Raw genomic sequence first — 17,316 nt, forward strand, 5'->3', positions numbered from 1 at the left:
GTCTGAGCAAGTGATCTTTACCTTTGCTTTTATATTCTTGCAAAACAAAATGTGGTTTGGCTAAATATATCATAGTGCTTGCTGAAGTTTAAAAATTTCATGCAACCGATTTTTCTTTTCCATTATCTTTATTTGTTGCAGAGTAACATCTTCTGAAAAGGTTGACAAAGAAAACAGGTACAACGGGTTCACCATCTACAACCTTCCTTACCCAGGTATAATATCTAGTATTTTGCCTAGGTTTATTGTTATTTTTTTTTTAAGATCTCTGCGGCTGTTTGTCAGTATTTGGTGGCCTGAAGACACGTTAATGACATTTGTGAATATTTCTCAGGTTGTGAGTTCTTCAAGCACTACCGAGACAATGACTATAGTGGAGAGGGACTCATCTACGACTGGGATCAGGTACGTTTAGATCTTTCGCTTTTGTTGCTCGTAATGTGTTGTGAATTCTCCCTGCCTGCCGCTTTTCGAAGCCGGCAATCCTAAGTATTGTGGTCTGACAAGTAAATTTTGTGGAAGTCACGCTAGCATTGCCAGATTCCAACAAGGAATCACGCATTCCTAGGCAGTGCACTTATTTCCCGCTTGTTATTTGCAGCATTTCGTGAATGCCCCCCTCAACATTCCCGACGACGCGATCACCTCTCAGCTCAACATTGACTGGCCAATGTACAAGGCAGGTGTCTTTTTGTAAAGGGCTTTTTCCTAATTGGTGACAGTACTTCCATTTTTGTTGTGCAGATGATTCGGCACTTGGGGCATGTGCAAGTGTTCACGTGGATTATTGCATGAACTTCCTTTTCTTTAAAGCCATTGTAATTTGCTGCTGCGAGTATTTACTTTTATAATACTTCGTATTTGGGAACCAGACAAAGGAGGCTGGCACATTGTGAAAAAATTTTATGTCTAGCCCTCAAGAGAAAGAAGAAAAAAAATGAGGCATAGGTCATGTGCGTGGATCTCACATGCCTAACTTGAAAAAAAGTTTTTTTAAAGTTTTGCATTAAGGTTTCCTGCTCTTGCATTTTGTTGCTGCTCTGTTGGTTTGTTCTCTTACTGATTGACTTTTTTCTTTTATTCATTTTCAGACATGGGACGTCGTGGTACTCACGAGAAATTACCTTAAGCTCCTTCTGAAATACACTTTCGACGGTGAGCTGTGCCTTTTGAAATGGTGCATGCCTTGAGCGCTGCATTACCGTACTGCGAGCAATTGTATTTAGCTCTTGCATGTATTGCTGTTCAACTTCGTGCATTCAGCGTGGGACTGCATAGGTTGTGGTTTTAGATGTGGCTGTGTTGCCTCCTACCATATTTACTTTATTCTAACGAACCTTGTCATTGTGGAAACATTCACTGAAATATGACACCCGCGTTAGAATCATCTACAAAAGAAAACGGCCATAGGTGGTGTTCAAATCCCACCCCTCCTTCTTGAAACCATCCTCTCGATTTCAAAGGCCATACTTTGCCATACTGTGAGTGCTGAACGCTTGTCATCTGAAAGCTTGTCGCCAGCTACAGATGTCCAGCTGGTGACGTCCGGTCCACTGTGGCTTGGGTGCAATAAGTTTAATATCTGAGAGCAAATCACCATTTCTCTCGTTTACCATGAAATACCTGGTGAGGGAACAATGAAAAGTATTGGTATTCACACATTTGTGCAAAAGATCTTGCTGGTGACGTGGCAAAAGATTTATATATATATTTTTTTGCTTCAAGCCAGGCTACCAACACAGCTTTGAAAACGCTTGAGATGAATGGAAAGGCCTATTTGTACCGTTTACAAACAGCTGTTCAACTTTGTAAAGAAAAGCCCACCAAATGAGCAGGCCCCTATTGGGGAGCTATCTTATAAAATGGATTAGCAAGTGCATGAGTTCGCCGAGTGAGTTTTTGATTTGTGAATGTCGGGGTGAGTTGCGTTATTTTTCAGGGAAGTTATGACTTTTTTGCATGCATGCTCACCACCCCGCGACAGTGTTTTGCAATGATTCCTACGCTGTTTTGCAAAACGTGCACGTTGATTGTGCAGCATGTGCTGCCTGCAAAAGCTGCTGTGTTTCTCTGCTGTTGCAATGCAGGCACGTCGGGGCTGCTGGTGCACTGCATCTCTGGCTGGGACCGGACGCCCCTGTTCATCTCGCTTCTGCGGCTCTCGCTGTGGGCGGACAACAAGATCCACCCGAACCTGTCGCCCCTCGAGATGGCGTACCTCACGGTCGCCTACGACTGGTTCCTCTTCTGGTGGGTCAGCATCCCCGGACTTTATGAAGACTACCTGCTTATTAAGAATTTAGACAAGGGGAAGAGGAGGAGGGGGAAAATGGCCGGGGGGGGGGGGGGACTTAGAGATGAGTGCTCTCAAATAATGTTGGTAGTGCTGGCACTGCTATGGGAGCCTGCCATAGTAGCCTTGACTTAGCTAAGCCGGTTATGCTTAGTGCAACCTGCATGCTTCTAACAGGAAGCTGTATTATATCCCAGTTCCCTTGCATTACCATAAAAAAAGTTGGATGCTGCATTCGTGCTATGATAGCGTGAATATAAATGGATAGGTAGTAGCTGTACAACACAAACTGACACATTGCTTGGTTCATGGTAGTGTGGGCAGAAGTGTTAAGCAAAGCTGAACAGCGTGACTCTGAACATGTATTTTACTCTGGACTTCTTTTGTTTTTGTTGCAGCCATGATTTGCGTGACCGGTTAAGCAAAGGAGAAGAGGTGAGTTATCCTCAAACACTACCGAGCACATTTTGTTACCTATTATGTAGATACCGCCTTGGCTGTGCAGAGAAATTTCCTGCATCGAGCGTACCACTCATATTTTTGCAGCAACCATTTGTGTTAGTAACTTGCTACATTCTACCTGGCTTGAATTTTCTGAACTTTAGCAGTGCGTAAGTTGAGGCTAGCCGTTGCTTTATGAACGCAAGCAGTGTAGCATGGAACAGACACAACAGGCGTGAACCAGGCACATGCAACGCTAACTTCCAGCGGAACTTTAATGATGATAAAAAGAGGTGCTGAAGTCCTAGAATAACAAAACTCGCACCAAAGCAAAAGATAGGTGGAAAGTTAGCACCACTTCGTCAAGGTTCACATCTGTCGTCTCTGTTTAGGTTACGCAACCTTTGCTTTTAATCCTGTAATGTTAAAACACAGTTCTACACCAAGGAAAATTAGAACAACTTGTCTCCCCTTATTTCTGGCTATGGAGACTATATTTGCACACACACAGAAAAATTAATTACTAATTAAAAAGTGTTATTTGAGTTGAAACTTTACAACAATAGTAACTAATTACTGTTTTTATTTGAATATAAGGCGAGGTTGCCCCCCAGAATTTTCAGCCTCAAAGTCGCCGTTTATACGCAAATTCTGCCTTTAAGTGTGGCTTCACGGCAGTGCAAATTTCGCCTTACAATGTGGCTTTACAGCAGTGCACACTGTGGTGCCGTGAAGCCACACCTAAAGGCGAAATTGGCATATTATCGACACTCCACGTGTCAAAGCTCTTATGGTCGCCATTTTGCGTTTTGGCTGTGTTCAGTATTTTAGGCGATTCTCGATAATCTGTCGGCTACTCTGTATTGCCTTGTATTGGTGTGCATACTCAATTTTTTTTTTGTCTCTTCAATTGCACCCTCACCTTATAATCACGACCGCCTTATAATCGAATAAATGCGTTACTAATTTGTTTCCTGAACTATTCATAATTAAAAACTTTCTCCAGTTTATCAAAAATGTGTCTATACTATAGACTATGCGTCAAATTTCTTGTGCTTGACTCCGAATGTTGAGGTGTCAAACTCAGCGTAGCATATATGATATGTTGGGCATTACAGGGTTAAACTTGCACGCTTTGTTTCTTAACATTTGCTTCTGTATCCATGCCCTCTTGCTGTTCATTTCCAGATTTTCTATTTCTGCTTCAACATGCTCAAGCACCTCGACACAGAAGAGTTCTCCGTACTCTCACTGTAAGTGCATCACTTTGGGTGACAGATGCAGTGTTCTGGTCGGCACAACTAAGGTTTAACAACTCGCTGCCCCCTTTCACATACCTTGCAGAAAAATGCCAAGGGAAAGGAGGAACACGTCGGAGAGCAACCTTGAAAGCATATTCCTGGGTAAGTCTAGAGCAAGCAGGTACTTTACTGTCACAACTCGTTGCCCCCTCAAATGCGCATAACTCGTCTGAAGAAGAGGTGTGTGTGTGTGTGAGATGTCTCAAGGGCAAGTGATGACTTGGAATATATACAGTGTTATTGCCTCAGGTTTTATAGTAGATTTACCTTGTCCTTGTTTCTTTGCTCTAAGGAAATAGTGCGCCTAGTTTTGGGCACTAAAGGGAGGAATTGCTGAAATTGTGTAGGTGTAGCGTCAAAAACAATGTTCATAGCTGATCCCGTCCAAATGATAGTACATAGCTTATAAAATACAGTCAAACCTTGTTATAACGGAATCTAATCAGACACAAAAGTACCTTCAACATACAGCATTTATTCATTACATGCTGTTAGCCCCAAAATAAATTTTATATTTACTTCATTATATCTGTGTTCGTTATTGTGTCGAGGTTTGGCTGTGTATTTTTCACTGGTGTCAAAATCAGTTCTAACTGTTCTATTTGATAACATTTTGATTTGTTGGACCTCTCAAGGTGTCTCAGTGGGTTATAGCATTCTGCTGCTGAACACTCACTTTTCAGTTTCAAGTTTCAGTGCATGTCAAGGAACCCCACCGGTTGGTCAAAATTAATCTGGATTCCTGCACTATGGCACATCTTGTAGCCCCATTGTTTGCCTCGGAACGGTAAATCCAAAGTCAGGCTTTGCAAACCAGCGCCTCTGTTCCCCGGATCCCCATCTAAAGCTCTGCCTTCTGCACGGCTTACCACAGTGGGAGGTAACTCTTGTTTGTCGTCTATCGATAGGAGTAGCATTCACTCCTTCCTCAAGTTTGTGGGTGCAAAAAGACGATTGTGCACCTTCTGTGCTACTGTCTTCATTTCAGTGCACAAAGAAACGTTCTCAGCACCGCGCTCCACAAGCTGGACAACTGCCTCCTTACAAAAACTACTCTTGGACCCTGCTGCCAGCCAACGCCAGCCCGAGTTGATCTTAACGTGCTAGTGTGCTTTTTAAAAGCGTCGTGACTGAATGAAGAACTGAATGCACTGAAATGAATGCATTTGCTGAGCTTGTGCTGATAGATTTTCTTGAACCTTCTTTTCTACTCATCTTTTCTGCCCTTACCCCATCCCCCAGTGCAGAGTAGCGAATTGGGCAGTTACCCAATTTATTCAAATATAAGGTGAGGTTTCTAAGAATCCTTGGCCTTGAAGTCACCTCCCGTAATTCATGCGAGGCTCGTAGATTCAGTTACTAATTCCAATATGGCGGCGGCAGCGCAGCGATCCAGGTTTTAAACGGCCGCGCAAATTGTACCAGCTAAAAAGCCTTGGCAAGTGAAGCAGTACCGTATTTTTGCATGTGTAACACGCACCGAGAATTTGAAAATTTTAACAATAAAGCGGGGTGCAGCATGCGCTACGCTTCAGGTGAAGGTGTGACTTCAGGTGCGAAGTCCCACCTGAAGGCGGAATCCACATATACCCCTGACTGGTTATTCTGATTATTACAGGGTTTTCCGATTATTCGGTATTTCAGGCAATCCCCACCGAGTCCCGATAGTCCATTGGATACTCTATGTCGTCTTATATTAGTGTGCGTATTTAAGTTCTTTTTCTAAGGGTCCCCAAACTGCACCCTCACCCCATAATTGTGACGGCCTTATAATCGAATAAATACAGTAATCTTGTTAACCTCTCTGCCCCTCACCTTTTATGTTTTCCTGGTTTCCTTGTTTTTGGAGGCAACGAGCTTTGTTCCCGGGTGCATTTTCCAACTTGCCTCTTATTGTTGAAAAATGAGAGTGCAGTGTTGAGTTTTCCATGTGCAGAGGAGGAGATGCGTGGTAGCAACACAAGCCTCAACAGCAGCTGCAGCAGCTCTACGAGTGGCTGGAGCCAAGATGTACCGCCGATGTACTTTCCAGTGCCTGTGGACTCTGGCGACGAGTACCCTTTGAGCAACGGGCAAGTTGATCTGTCTCTTTCTCGCCTATGTTCACTGTGAATTCACTGTAAACAACTGTAGTACCACGCGTCCTGGAATGTTCCACTTAGGAGTAACTAACTCGCCCTCTTCTCAAGTTGTACTGGTCTTGTTGTGATCAGAATTTAGGCAGCTGGTTGCCCATTTCTTGACAGCTTCTTGCACACTTGATGTTCTTACTTGTTCTTTTTGATTTTCGAAGTTCTGGCAGCCTGCTGGCAGCAATACCTTTGGCCAGACAGCAGCTAGCCAACAATGTCGTGGTCTCGTGGGCCAGAATTTCAAGACAACCCAAAGTTACCTGAAGGTTGCAAAATCGAACGTGGCGCAGCTGACTGGGATAAATGTAAACACGGGTGCCGGATTATATGGCAGCGGCCGGCGTGCTCGGCGTAGTCGGTCCATTTGTGCGTTGCCCGCTTGGCAATATGTTACATTACATCACTTTGACAAGAGTTTGCATGACTTTGGCACAATATGCACGCAGTGCCATGCTTATTATCTCTACAAAGCTCAACAAACTCTGTTGGAAGCATCCAGTGCCCAGACTCGAAATCTCACACAAGTGATCGATCCCCGAAAGCAATCGTGTAGCCCACTGGCGTTGATGAGTTGGTGTTCTGTCATCATTTGGCAAAACTGCAAAAGCACAGGATTGGAGCCGGGTATCTTTATATGTGTAAATTTTCGTGCTGACCTGCTTGGACATCAATTTCAGAAAGTCGTTTCAGCTTATGGTGCCTTTCTTCTGGCCCCTGTGCTGAAAGAGCTGGGGCTGTAGCTTGTATTGCATCTGTACTGTATTTGCTAACTATTATACGTACTGTATTTGCTAACCGCAGAAAGAGAAATAACCACCGCATAAGTGCAAGAGATACACGAGAAGGGGTACCACCACAAAAAAATAAACCCAAAAGGCACCGCAATGTGTGGGAATAAGCGTCTACAACCTGCGAGACACGGCACATAGCACGCATGATTGCACCGCATGCTGTTCAACGGGACGCAAGAAAACCATCTCGCAAGGTGGAACGGGCTTTAGAAGATAACGGCAGAAGTAATGAAAACCGATGGTGACTATTCCCAGTTGGCTGAGTAAGGTGAAAGTCACCAAGTGCCCGTGTTGCAATCTGTCCAGTAATCACAAAAATGGTGGCGAGCACTTGTCACTTCTTTTTGTAATGTGCTACTAACCAGAGAACTTCCAAAGAGCTGTCAGGTCAGAGTCGTTCTGGCAAGTTCTGGCAGCCCACGGGTAGCCAGAACCACCCAGCCCCAAAAAAACGAACGCGTGGCAGAAGTGCGCCATGCAGTGCGTGGCAATAGCTAGAGAAAAAACTCGCCGGTAATGCAGTTTCACTCAACGTGAAAGCTGGGGAAGTGCGGAGCAGTGATTTGCCAATGTTTCCCTTGTGTTTTCCTTGTGTTTGTCTTGTTTTACCCTGTGTTTATCTTGTGTTTAGCTATTCTTTTCACTGTGTTGGTATTAGCTTGTTTCCCTTGTGTTTGTCTTGTTTTATCCTGTGTTTATCTTCTGTTAAGCTATTCTTTTCACGATGTTGGTATTAGCTTGCCTGGGCTGGCGAACAACTTGAGCTTCTTGGGCGCGCACCGCTTGATTAGCCCTGCGTTTGCGCTGTCTTTCATGAGCGAGCGCTCGCTGTCGCTCCAAGCATGCTTGCTGCTCCACATCCATGGCGGGAAAGAGCGTCCCGGAGCACGGGAACGGCTCTCTTTCTGCGCACCCTAGCGGAATCTTCCCACTTGTGAGGCTGTGGCGCCCTCTCAACTCGTTTCGGTATCAGCTTGGCGTTTTCGATCTAGTTTTCATTCATTTGGTTTAATGAATGCGTTAATTCATGATGTTTTCCTTATTTTATTATATTTGATACTTATTTGGTTTAATTTTATCCATTTTTAGTGGAACTTTATGAAAATTTTATGTCTTACGTAGACCTTGTGTTGTGCATGACACGCACTGACGAGGGACGACATCCCGGGCCCCTAAAGTGCTCCACACTTAAAATCAATTTCTGGCTGCGACACTCTGACAGCTCATGGGTATCCAAAAGAGGGAAATCGAAGAGGCCCACTAAGTCTTGGTTCACTCTTCAAAAATACAGGCCCGTCCTGTGTTGTAAAAGGTGTATCTCTGTGAAAAATTTTGCACGGATGAAAACATTTGTTGTGTGCCATGCTTTCTTGTCTGTGTATTTTTCGTGCAACTCACAGTGGGAACCAGTACCAGCTCGCCGAACTTTCGGTTCTTCTGTTGAATCTCATTACAATTGGAACAGACAGCCTGCACAAAAGTGTCAAGACCCATACAGTTTAATTTGCAGTTATCCAGCACTGTACCTGTTATAGCCACTGTACTGATTTTATTTATTTATTTATCCTCGGAGCTGGAGCAGCATCACAGTTGAGGTTGCTGTTATAGTTGTCAGAAAAAATTTTTTAAAGGATACAAATAAAAACAGGAACATAAAAATACATAAAATAAAATGGATACTACCTAGATGGAACAGACAAGTGATAGAGTTGACCCATCGTGGTAGCCTAGTGGCTATGGTGTTGCGCTCCTGAGCTCAAGGTTGCGAGTTCAATCCCGGCTGTGGCGGCCATATTTAAGTGTGGGGTGGAAGGTGCAAAGTCTTTTGTACCGTGCATTGGGTGCTTACTAAAGGACCCCAGGTGGTCAAAATTATGTCGGAGTCCTCCACTACTGTGTGCCTCATAATTAGATTGTGGTTTTGGCACGTAAAACCCCAGAATTTAACATTAATATTTAATTTAGTGATAGAGAGCTGCAAGGTTTGCTTCAGCCTGTTTGTAAGGCCACGGTGTCTGCAGGAACTACGTGTGCCCCGGTACAAACGGAGCTGCCACACCTCCTACTATGACAAACAGCAGCGAAAGTTCGGCCAGCACAGTGACCAATGGCCGAGGCTCCTTGCCGCCCAGCAGCCCTATGGCGGTGCCTACGTCGTTGCGTCATCGGTCTGAGAGCTCCTCTTCCGTCAGCGCCGGCAGGTAAGGCACTTGATTTAGCTTCCATCAGAACTATCATTGCCTATGCGTCATAGGTTACCAGGGGCAGTATACTCAAGCAATCACTTTCGGGTATACAATCACTCACGAGATTTTGCACCGAATGCATCAGTGTTCCTGGCACTGTGCAAAGATAGTGAGCTTGGCACAGCACCCAAAATCAATGTTGGCTGCGTACCACAGATGTATCCGGTGCAGATCTGCACGAAATATTGCGAAAGGGATCGTATTCCTGAGAGTGATTGCTCGGAAGCACAGCCCCAGTGCTGAACGGAAAGGACGGGAAAGGAATTCACTGGACAATTGCCGATGCGTAGTTCTAATTAGCAGGACCACATTTCCGCTTTAGTTACGATGCTTTCTGGTGTAATGAGCCCTGTTGTTCTCGCTTTTATTTTGTGCGAGTCTTTCATCTAGCTTTTATCAGAAGAATTTCGTATCTGTCCAGCGCTTTCCTTCCTGTGTCCTATCTGTTTAACGTTGATTAACCATGATGTGTAATTGTTGTCACCAACCAGCGAAGCTTTCCGCCTTTTAATTACGTCAACGAGTTTGGAACTTGCGTAGTCCATGCAGTTATGACAACTAGATAAAGAGGAAGACCATTTTCCATGAAAGATATGAAAGAAGCGATAGGAAGGAAGATGAAAAAGGTTCATTAGATATGTTCATTTAATGCACTATATCTAGCAAGTCTTCGTGAACAGTTCTGCACTCCATGCGTTAAATAATAGTTTGCATCATTGGGCTCAATGGTGGTTGTATGGCAAAGGGCAGTTGGGGGTGAACTCATTGGGATGTTGTGCTAGCTTTGAGTGCTAAAGACGACACAGTTGTGAAAGAAAGCTTATGTCCAGTCCCCTTCTTCTTCTTCTACTTTCTAGGGTGTTAGGACTGTACATGTTTATGTCCAGTCCCCGTTTTTTTTTTTTTTTTTTTACATGTTATAATAAGCTAAACTTTGTTTGCACTGGTTTGTCATCTTGTCTGAAGCCTCTTGTGTGTCACATGTCTAATCATGCATAAAAAGAAGAGAAAAACAAAAACAAAGGTGGGCACCAAAATGTGAGAAGCAACAGCCATCACTCATATTTTAATTGATTGATCATTTACCAAGTGCATACTAGCCCAAGTTCGTCTATGTGTGCCTAAAGTGTCGATTGATGAGCAAAAGCTTGTACGTCAGTGGCACCATGCACAAGAGACACTTGAACTTGCTATTGCTAGTCATTTCAGTTGCAGCTTATTGCAAAGAGCCTTTAGGCTTATTTTTTTCCCAATTCTGCACAGCTTCATTGTTGCCTGCCAGCTTTCCTTGAACTGGTTTGCTTTTTTGTCCGTGCCTTTTCCCCCCCCGCCTCCCCCTATTTTTTGCCTCGCCAGTTGGCAGATCATCAACGGCACGGGCTCTGTGCGGAGCTCCACATCCACCCGAGACTCTCCCACAGCTTGGGAACTCAACCGGAATTCCTCGAGCAGCCGGAGTAGCCTGTGAGAAAGCATGCTTGCGCATCCACCTCCCCCTTCCTTCCGAGTTTTCCTTTCCATTTGTCTTTGCCCTTTCTCTTTATGGACTCTGAGCAGCAATCACAATCTTTCATCTTCATTGTCCTCTGCAATGTAGTTCCCGCTTGCCACTCTCTAGTTCTTTTGCTCTGCTTCCTACGTTGTTTCCTATGTTGTTTCCTTCCTTGTGCGCTATCTTTCTTCCTTACCCTCATGTTACTAAGTTGACTGTGCTGTTTATCCCAAGGTCATGGATTCGATTCAAATCCATGGAAAGTGCATTCCGCTGGCATGGTATGCAAAAACACCAGCATTACTTAGATTGAGGCATATGTAAAATACATCCATGTTAAGTCAAACGAAGTCAAGTGAAGTCAGGTGAAGTCGTATGGCTGTAGTAGAGCATTGTGATCTAATTTAATGAAGACCTTTTCGTTCATGGTCGGGCTGTGTTTCTGCAGACTGCCGTCACGACTTGTGCTTGGAGCGCTCAGCCCACTTTCATGACGCTTTCTATTTCCTTCCTTTCTGCACGCTTTTCTGTTTGCCTTGTTCACCCGTCCCCTTGGCATGTAACGACTTAGCTGTCTGCTGTCTGCGACAAGTGTTCATAGTTGTTCACATTGAACAACACAGTTGTGGTGCTTGCCATGGGAGTCTGTTGCCTGTGCAGCCACTTTGGCTTCTCCGAGTACAAGTTTTGTGATGGATATCTTGGCAGTTAGTCCTTGGCTCACTGGGTCTTGAGACAGTTTATGGGCAACCAGCACTGAAACTTTGCATGCCATGAGCAGTGCCATAGCACACAGCTTAGTGGGTGGAGGGAACAGTTTTCGGTAGCGTATGCTGCTATTTCGCATCAGCAAATTCACCACTTATCCTGAGGCCCATGTATCCAGCGTCTGACCTGATTGGGCACTGGTAAACTAGAATGTAGGAATGCAAGCGCTCATCGACACATGCGCATTAATAGACAGTGCTTGGCTGGACGTGTCAGGTGTTACCAAGCGTTGATACAGGCGCGTGTCTTATCGTTTGAAATGTCCTCCGTACTTGTGGCGTCCCTACCGGGCAGCATCAACTTATTTTAGTTGCATGCTCAGACTGCCGCAGCGCCTCCTAGGCCTGTACTGGTTCCCTATGGGCCTTATTTATTGTGCAGCATGCAGGCTGAGGATCTTCTTTCAGTTTACATGCCAGTACCTCGCATGTAATGCAGCTGCTCTCAAGGAGTGCCATTGAGTGCCTGTTTGTAAGTTTCTACGTCTTTTCTTAATTCACCTTCCAGAAGCAGCCGTCACCAAGACGCACCCGCAGATCTTCCAGACCGGACGTTACCGCGCAGCAAGTTCCTGCAGCGTCGCCGCGACCGGTTGCAAGAGGTCCGTCGCATTGTGAGCAACATCTACCTGAGCATCGTGGCAGACAGGCTCGCCACCCCAAGGACAGACGGCATCAGCAGAGTTTTACAGAGCTTCTACTCCTAGTGCTGCCATGTCTGTCACTCAGCGAAGACGCGTAGTGGGAAGACCTTCCACTTGGCAGTGTTATGGGTTCTGCCGTACGCTGTCCGCGGCCACACACGAGTGGAGGATGCGGTAGAATGTGGTTGTACAGCGCAATGTGCAGATAGCCGTTCGTCACTTGGGCTTCTAAGAAGCAGACTGGCATCTGCCAAATGAAAACCGGTGGAGTAATATGCAGGCCACCTTGTACAATTTCTCTAATAAGGAAGGACAGTCCTTAAAGGTGGCCTGTGTATGCATGTGTGTGCGTGTGTCTCGTGCAAGGACAGTGAAAAGAGACGTTGTTATAGCTTTGGTTGCATTGCGCGAATAGCTGTGCATTGATTGTGCTCCATGGACTGTGGTCCGCCGATAGCAGTGCACAGATGGTGGTGCACAGATTGCAGTCTACGGTCAAGGCTTTCAGCCAACTGCGAAACATCGAATAGGCAGAGTTTGAGAAATGTATAATAGAGTGATGCGTGGACCGCCGTTCCAGTTCTTTGAAGCAGTGTGCGGGTAAGAAAGATAGACTTGGAAAATGGAACCTGTACGTCTCAGACAGGAGCATCAGGAAAGTTTGTGGGCGTCTGTTTCTGTTTGTCCAAAGTTTGTGGGCGTCTGTTTCTGTTTGTCCAGCGGCAGACAACACAAGTTGCTTCCCATGAAATTGGGTTCTCGTCATTGGAAATTTGAAATAATTTTGTTTGGCTTTTGCCTTCAATGCTGCTCAATGTTATCGATTCATATGTGACATGGGTATGCGCCATCAAGAGAAAGGTGTTTATAGACCACTCAGTTGTACATGCCAAAGATGGATTCTGAATTAAGCAGGTGCAATTTATATAGCGTTTCTGCGTCTCTTTTTAAAGCTTTTTGCCAGACAATGCAAGGATCGTGGTAACCACTATCTTGAGAATGCTCGCTATTCTGAAAGTTTTTTCTATTTACATTTTGCGAGTTGTGGCATTAGTGTCACGTGTGTTTAGCTCAGTTGGTGCGCCCCAGTTTGCTGCCGTGCAGATATTCGTGACATTCGTGTGCGATGTCTGCCGTAACGTTGCGTTATCTCGAGAAGTTCTACTGTCTACTGCTCGTGATAAGTGGCTGGTACGTGTGTGTGATTTAGGGTGTTGAAGTTTGAACAAATGTATGCGTGCAAGTTTGCGCGTGTACACAGAATGTGCCAGAAAAGTTCTTCCCTTTGTACATGAATGAGTTTTGTAGTATTTCTCCTTTTTATCACACAATCGTCTCAGCCGGGCTGTCTTCAGCTGTGCAAGTATACTAGTTGCGTTGATATAAGTGTGCAAGGGATGATAGAGTCGGGGCCGTGAATCGTAGCGGGCAGTGTGCCCGTCGGCTTTCTCGTTTCGAAGACCACGCTGTTTGTGCTCAGAGTTTTGTATGTAACAGCAATGCAATTCCCTTGTTTGTGTTTATCTCGAGGACTGTTGATGAGTGCCAAAGGATTGCCCGGCTTCGGGCTGTCTATCGTAAGCCTGAGCCTACAGCTTGTGATTCTCGAGTGAAGTGTTCCAATGCTGGATAAGCCCATGCGTGTCGCACATGTTTTCCAGTGCGGTCCGGGCGGAGGTGTGATATGTCCTCGAGTGTGTTTTGAACTGCCCTTCTCCCCCCTCCATAGGAGCCTGTCTGTCCCACTTGGCATCTTAGTGTTTCTTAACATGGGTACGGTGTTTGCCGAAAATTCTGAAGCCGCTGCACATGTGACTATAGAGCTGTCGTCACGCGATCCCTGTTTCTTCGATATGGAGTGCTTGCTGTGAACTGATGAGAGCGAATTGCAGGCCCTTCTAGGCTTAACTACCTAACCATCAATCATCATAAATGCCTCTCAGTGATTGCTGAGCTATAGTTTCATCGCGGGGCACACTCAATATGCATTTGAATGCACTGGAGCAGAGTGGTGTTTCTCAAGCCACTCCTCTTTGGGAGACATTGCTGAGGGGAGTTCTTGAATTACCTGCAGTGTGCGTGTATTTGAAGGCTTTATAATCAATTGGTGCTTCCAAAGCTACTCCGCATCACAAACATCACCAAAGAACATCATGAAGTGCCTCTGCTATAGATTGGCATGGTATTTCTCAATGTACTACTCTCTTGGAGACATTGTCGAGGAGTGTTCTGGAGTGTGCACGCTTGAATGCTTTATAGAGGAGTGCTGTTTCTGAAGCTACTCTTCATTGTGAGCGTCACCAAGGAACATCACTGAAGTGCAAGGGCTATTGGTTCGAATGGCATTTGCCAAGCCACACTTTTTTTTTTTTTTTTTTTTTGCACATCGCCGGGGAGCGTTACTAAGCTCAATGACTGCTCGGCAAACACCTGAAAGTGCTGGAGTCGTTTGACCTTTTCGAAGGTACTTTTCATCGCTGAGCAGTTGTTACGATGAGCACGCTGACTACTCCAGCTCAAAGCGCACATGGAGTGGATGATCAGCAGAAGTTACAGCCAGGAGCCAGTTCGGCACATGCAGCGGCTTCCAAGCTTTCGACAAATACTGCACACCTGTTGTTTGCCATGTTGCCTTGACAGATGTTTATGGGTCCACACAAATCTCGCTTCCACGAAGGGGCCCTTTCCAAGAGGTACAGTGCCAGAGAATCATGGTTTACCACCAATCATCGCGTGTTTGTTATGCACATTTCATGTTCACAGGTGTCGCTGCTGCTACGTTGGTGCAGTCTTTCCTGCAGCGCATCTGGGACCGCCATCATTTTCATTCACGTTGCACATTTTCACACACTGCCATTTCGATATCAGAAGCATCGTATTTGCACAAATATGACGCAAGGGACAGGGGCATCGACTTTTTGACAATTCGGACATTGTGTAATGTAATATACCAGGATTATGTCACAAACTGACCGTATGAGATGCAGTCATGGTTGCAGGCTCAAAATGGACGTCACTAGAATTGTGTGTTGCAATTGCATAAAGTGCTAAAGTTCTCACAGGACCATGAGATCTCAGCCAATGGGCGTGCACCAGAGTAGCTGCACTTGCAAAAGTATCAAACCATGCAAGCGTATATGTAGCAATGGACCGCCTTTTGCTGTTCATTGTTGCTTTCAATTCCTTGACTGCCCCGCCCAACCCCCCCTCACGCACGCACACACACACATCTAGTGCACACATGTCTGTGTTCTCTTCTAGGACATTTGAGGGGCTGGCTCTCCCGTAAAACCAAGTCACTCAATGAAGCTAATAGTATTTTGAAGTACAAAATCAGAGGAAAATAAAGTGCCACATTATCTTTAAAACATGGCTTCGAACATAACTTGAGGTCGTTTCTCAGGCTCATAGTTAAAAAAAAAAAAAGCCAAGGGATAACTGTGCAAGTTTGAGCGATTCCACACCAGACACAGCACAGCTGCTGTCTATTGTCATTTTGACTACGTACGTTCCTTTGCTAGTTTACAATAGGGCCACTGTTAAGAAGATTAGGGTTTCAAGAATTTGTAGGCACAGATGGAAAGGGGACGGGATTGGTGCCGAGCCCACCAATGACAGCTTTCACTAAGAGACAAAAGAAAGTGTTGTATTTGTGCTTTTACGGTTGTCTGAGTGCTGTAATCCAGCTGCTGCCAGCGTTGTCGCAAGCTGCGTCGTTTTTCGAACGAAATTTGAGCGCCTGACAAGCCGTCTCATAGGAGTTGGCTGCTAACGAGGTTTGGCTATGTAGCACGTGCCTGGACTGTGCAGTTCATGCCTGGTCAGTGTGTTTTGATGTGCTTTACAAGCACCTCTGTTTAAACTGTAGTGTGGCTTGAGAAGCTGTAGGTTTTCATCATCAACCAGCATCGGTCGTGGCGATGCGCGTTGACCAAAAAAAAGTGAACCTCCCATTTGTGAATATGTTCAGTTCGACTTGTACCCATACATGCAAATTACCTTTCTGTGAGAAAGTTTGTCGAGCGACTTGTCACTAACTTTGCAAAAGTCTTGTGTGATGGTTGTTTTTTTACACGAGCGATTTGTAATAAAGGTGCTTGAGCAGTGGCTCACTTTCTTAAGAAATTGCCTGGCAGCCTTGTTTGTTTTCCAGTACAGTAGGCTTCCGTTAATTTGACTTGGGCTAATTAGATTTTTCGGTTAATTTGATCCTAACTGCTGCCCATGCATTTCAATGGCGGAGCTTAGGAAACAGTGAATGCATTGACCACACGTCGTCTCCCATTGGAAACGCCTACTTTCAGACTGCCCTGGGAAGATTTTCAAGCAGTAAAGGTAGCTCACAATGCCTCATTTCGGTATTTACCCAATTCTAATGCTCGCCTTTTTTTTTTTCCAAGAAAATAGAGCCGGGAATAGCCGGCCCAGTGTAGTCGGATACGAAACCTAAACCGCATTCGTGGCGTTAATATGCTTTGCCGCATAACACGCGGTTGTACTGCGGCAAAGCTGACCTTAAATATGACTGTACAGCGAAGCTGACTTTAGAAACCCGGCCGCCATTGTGCAACACATACCATTTTTCTTCCTAAACGATTGGGTGTGCGTTACATTTCTACTTTGTTTAGCAGCTTTAATAATAATAGTAATATTTATTTTTCATCATTGCACTGATAAAGGAAGCTGTAGGTAAAAGCTGCTCTTCATAGAGGCAGCTACCTTTGTACAATACAGTCGGCAGCGGCAATTACAATAACATGCAACATACAGCAAATCTTATTAAAAAAAAAAAAGAGGATGTGTTACTCTCATAAACAAAGATTTAATTTATACACCAGTTTTCTACTATAAACAGGAAATGGGCACACATTTAATACAGGGGCATGTTAGGGATGAGTAATTACGGCAGAATGTGTAGGTTTCAACGTTTTTATCGTTGTTTAATTCGACCCGCCGGTCGGTCGGTGCCGCAAGAGTCGAATTAACAGAAGCCGGCTGTACTACCAGCTTTCAGAAGGGTAATACAGAACATGACAATATCTTGGTCAAAAAGTGCATGGTCGTCATCATTTTATTGCGCTTCATTCACAAATATAGTTTTGCCGTTCCACTCAAGTATAAGCGCTTTCATGCAGGACTTGACACCAGTTGTTGATGATGTAGCATTGACATATAGCTGTACATGAAATTATATTAACTTGCATGACCA

At 44.9% G+C, this 17,316-nt stretch overlaps 1 protein-coding gene across 2 annotated transcripts in view; it reads left to right on the forward strand.

Moving 5' to 3' along the window:
• Positions 1-16,232, forward strand: part of LOC119432019 (myotubularin-related protein 14) — a 33,248-nt gene extending 17,016 nt beyond the window's left edge. The window contains exons 9-20 of one of the 2 annotated variants that reach the window (XM_037699466.2): positions 142-215; positions 335-405; positions 602-679; positions 1,092-1,155; positions 2,088-2,250; positions 2,692-2,728; positions 3,923-3,987; positions 4,079-4,137; positions 5,972-6,107; positions 8,980-9,159; positions 10,561-10,668; positions 11,972-16,232. In XM_037699466.2, coding sequence (XP_037555394.1) covers positions 142-215; positions 335-405; positions 602-679; positions 1,092-1,155; positions 2,088-2,250; positions 2,692-2,728; positions 3,923-3,987; positions 4,079-4,137; positions 5,972-6,107; positions 8,980-9,159; positions 10,561-10,668; positions 11,972-12,170 — 1,234 coding nt within the window. In that variant the 3' untranslated portion in view covers positions 12,171-16,232. The remainder of the gene's footprint in view (positions 1-141; positions 216-334; positions 406-601; positions 680-1,091; positions 1,156-2,087; positions 2,251-2,691; positions 2,729-3,922; positions 3,988-4,078; positions 4,138-5,971; positions 6,108-8,979; positions 9,160-10,560; positions 10,669-11,971) is intronic. The other variant, XM_037699467.2, reaches the window with a different exon arrangement.
• The last annotated feature ends 1,084 nt before the right edge of the window (positions 16,233-17,316 follow it).

Source organism: Dermacentor silvarum, chromosome 10 (genome assembly GCF_013339745.2).
Source record: "Dermacentor silvarum isolate Dsil-2018 chromosome 10, BIME_Dsil_1.4, whole genome shotgun sequence".
NCBI classification, from domain to species: domain Eukaryota; kingdom Metazoa; phylum Arthropoda; class Arachnida; order Ixodida; family Ixodidae; genus Dermacentor; species Dermacentor silvarum.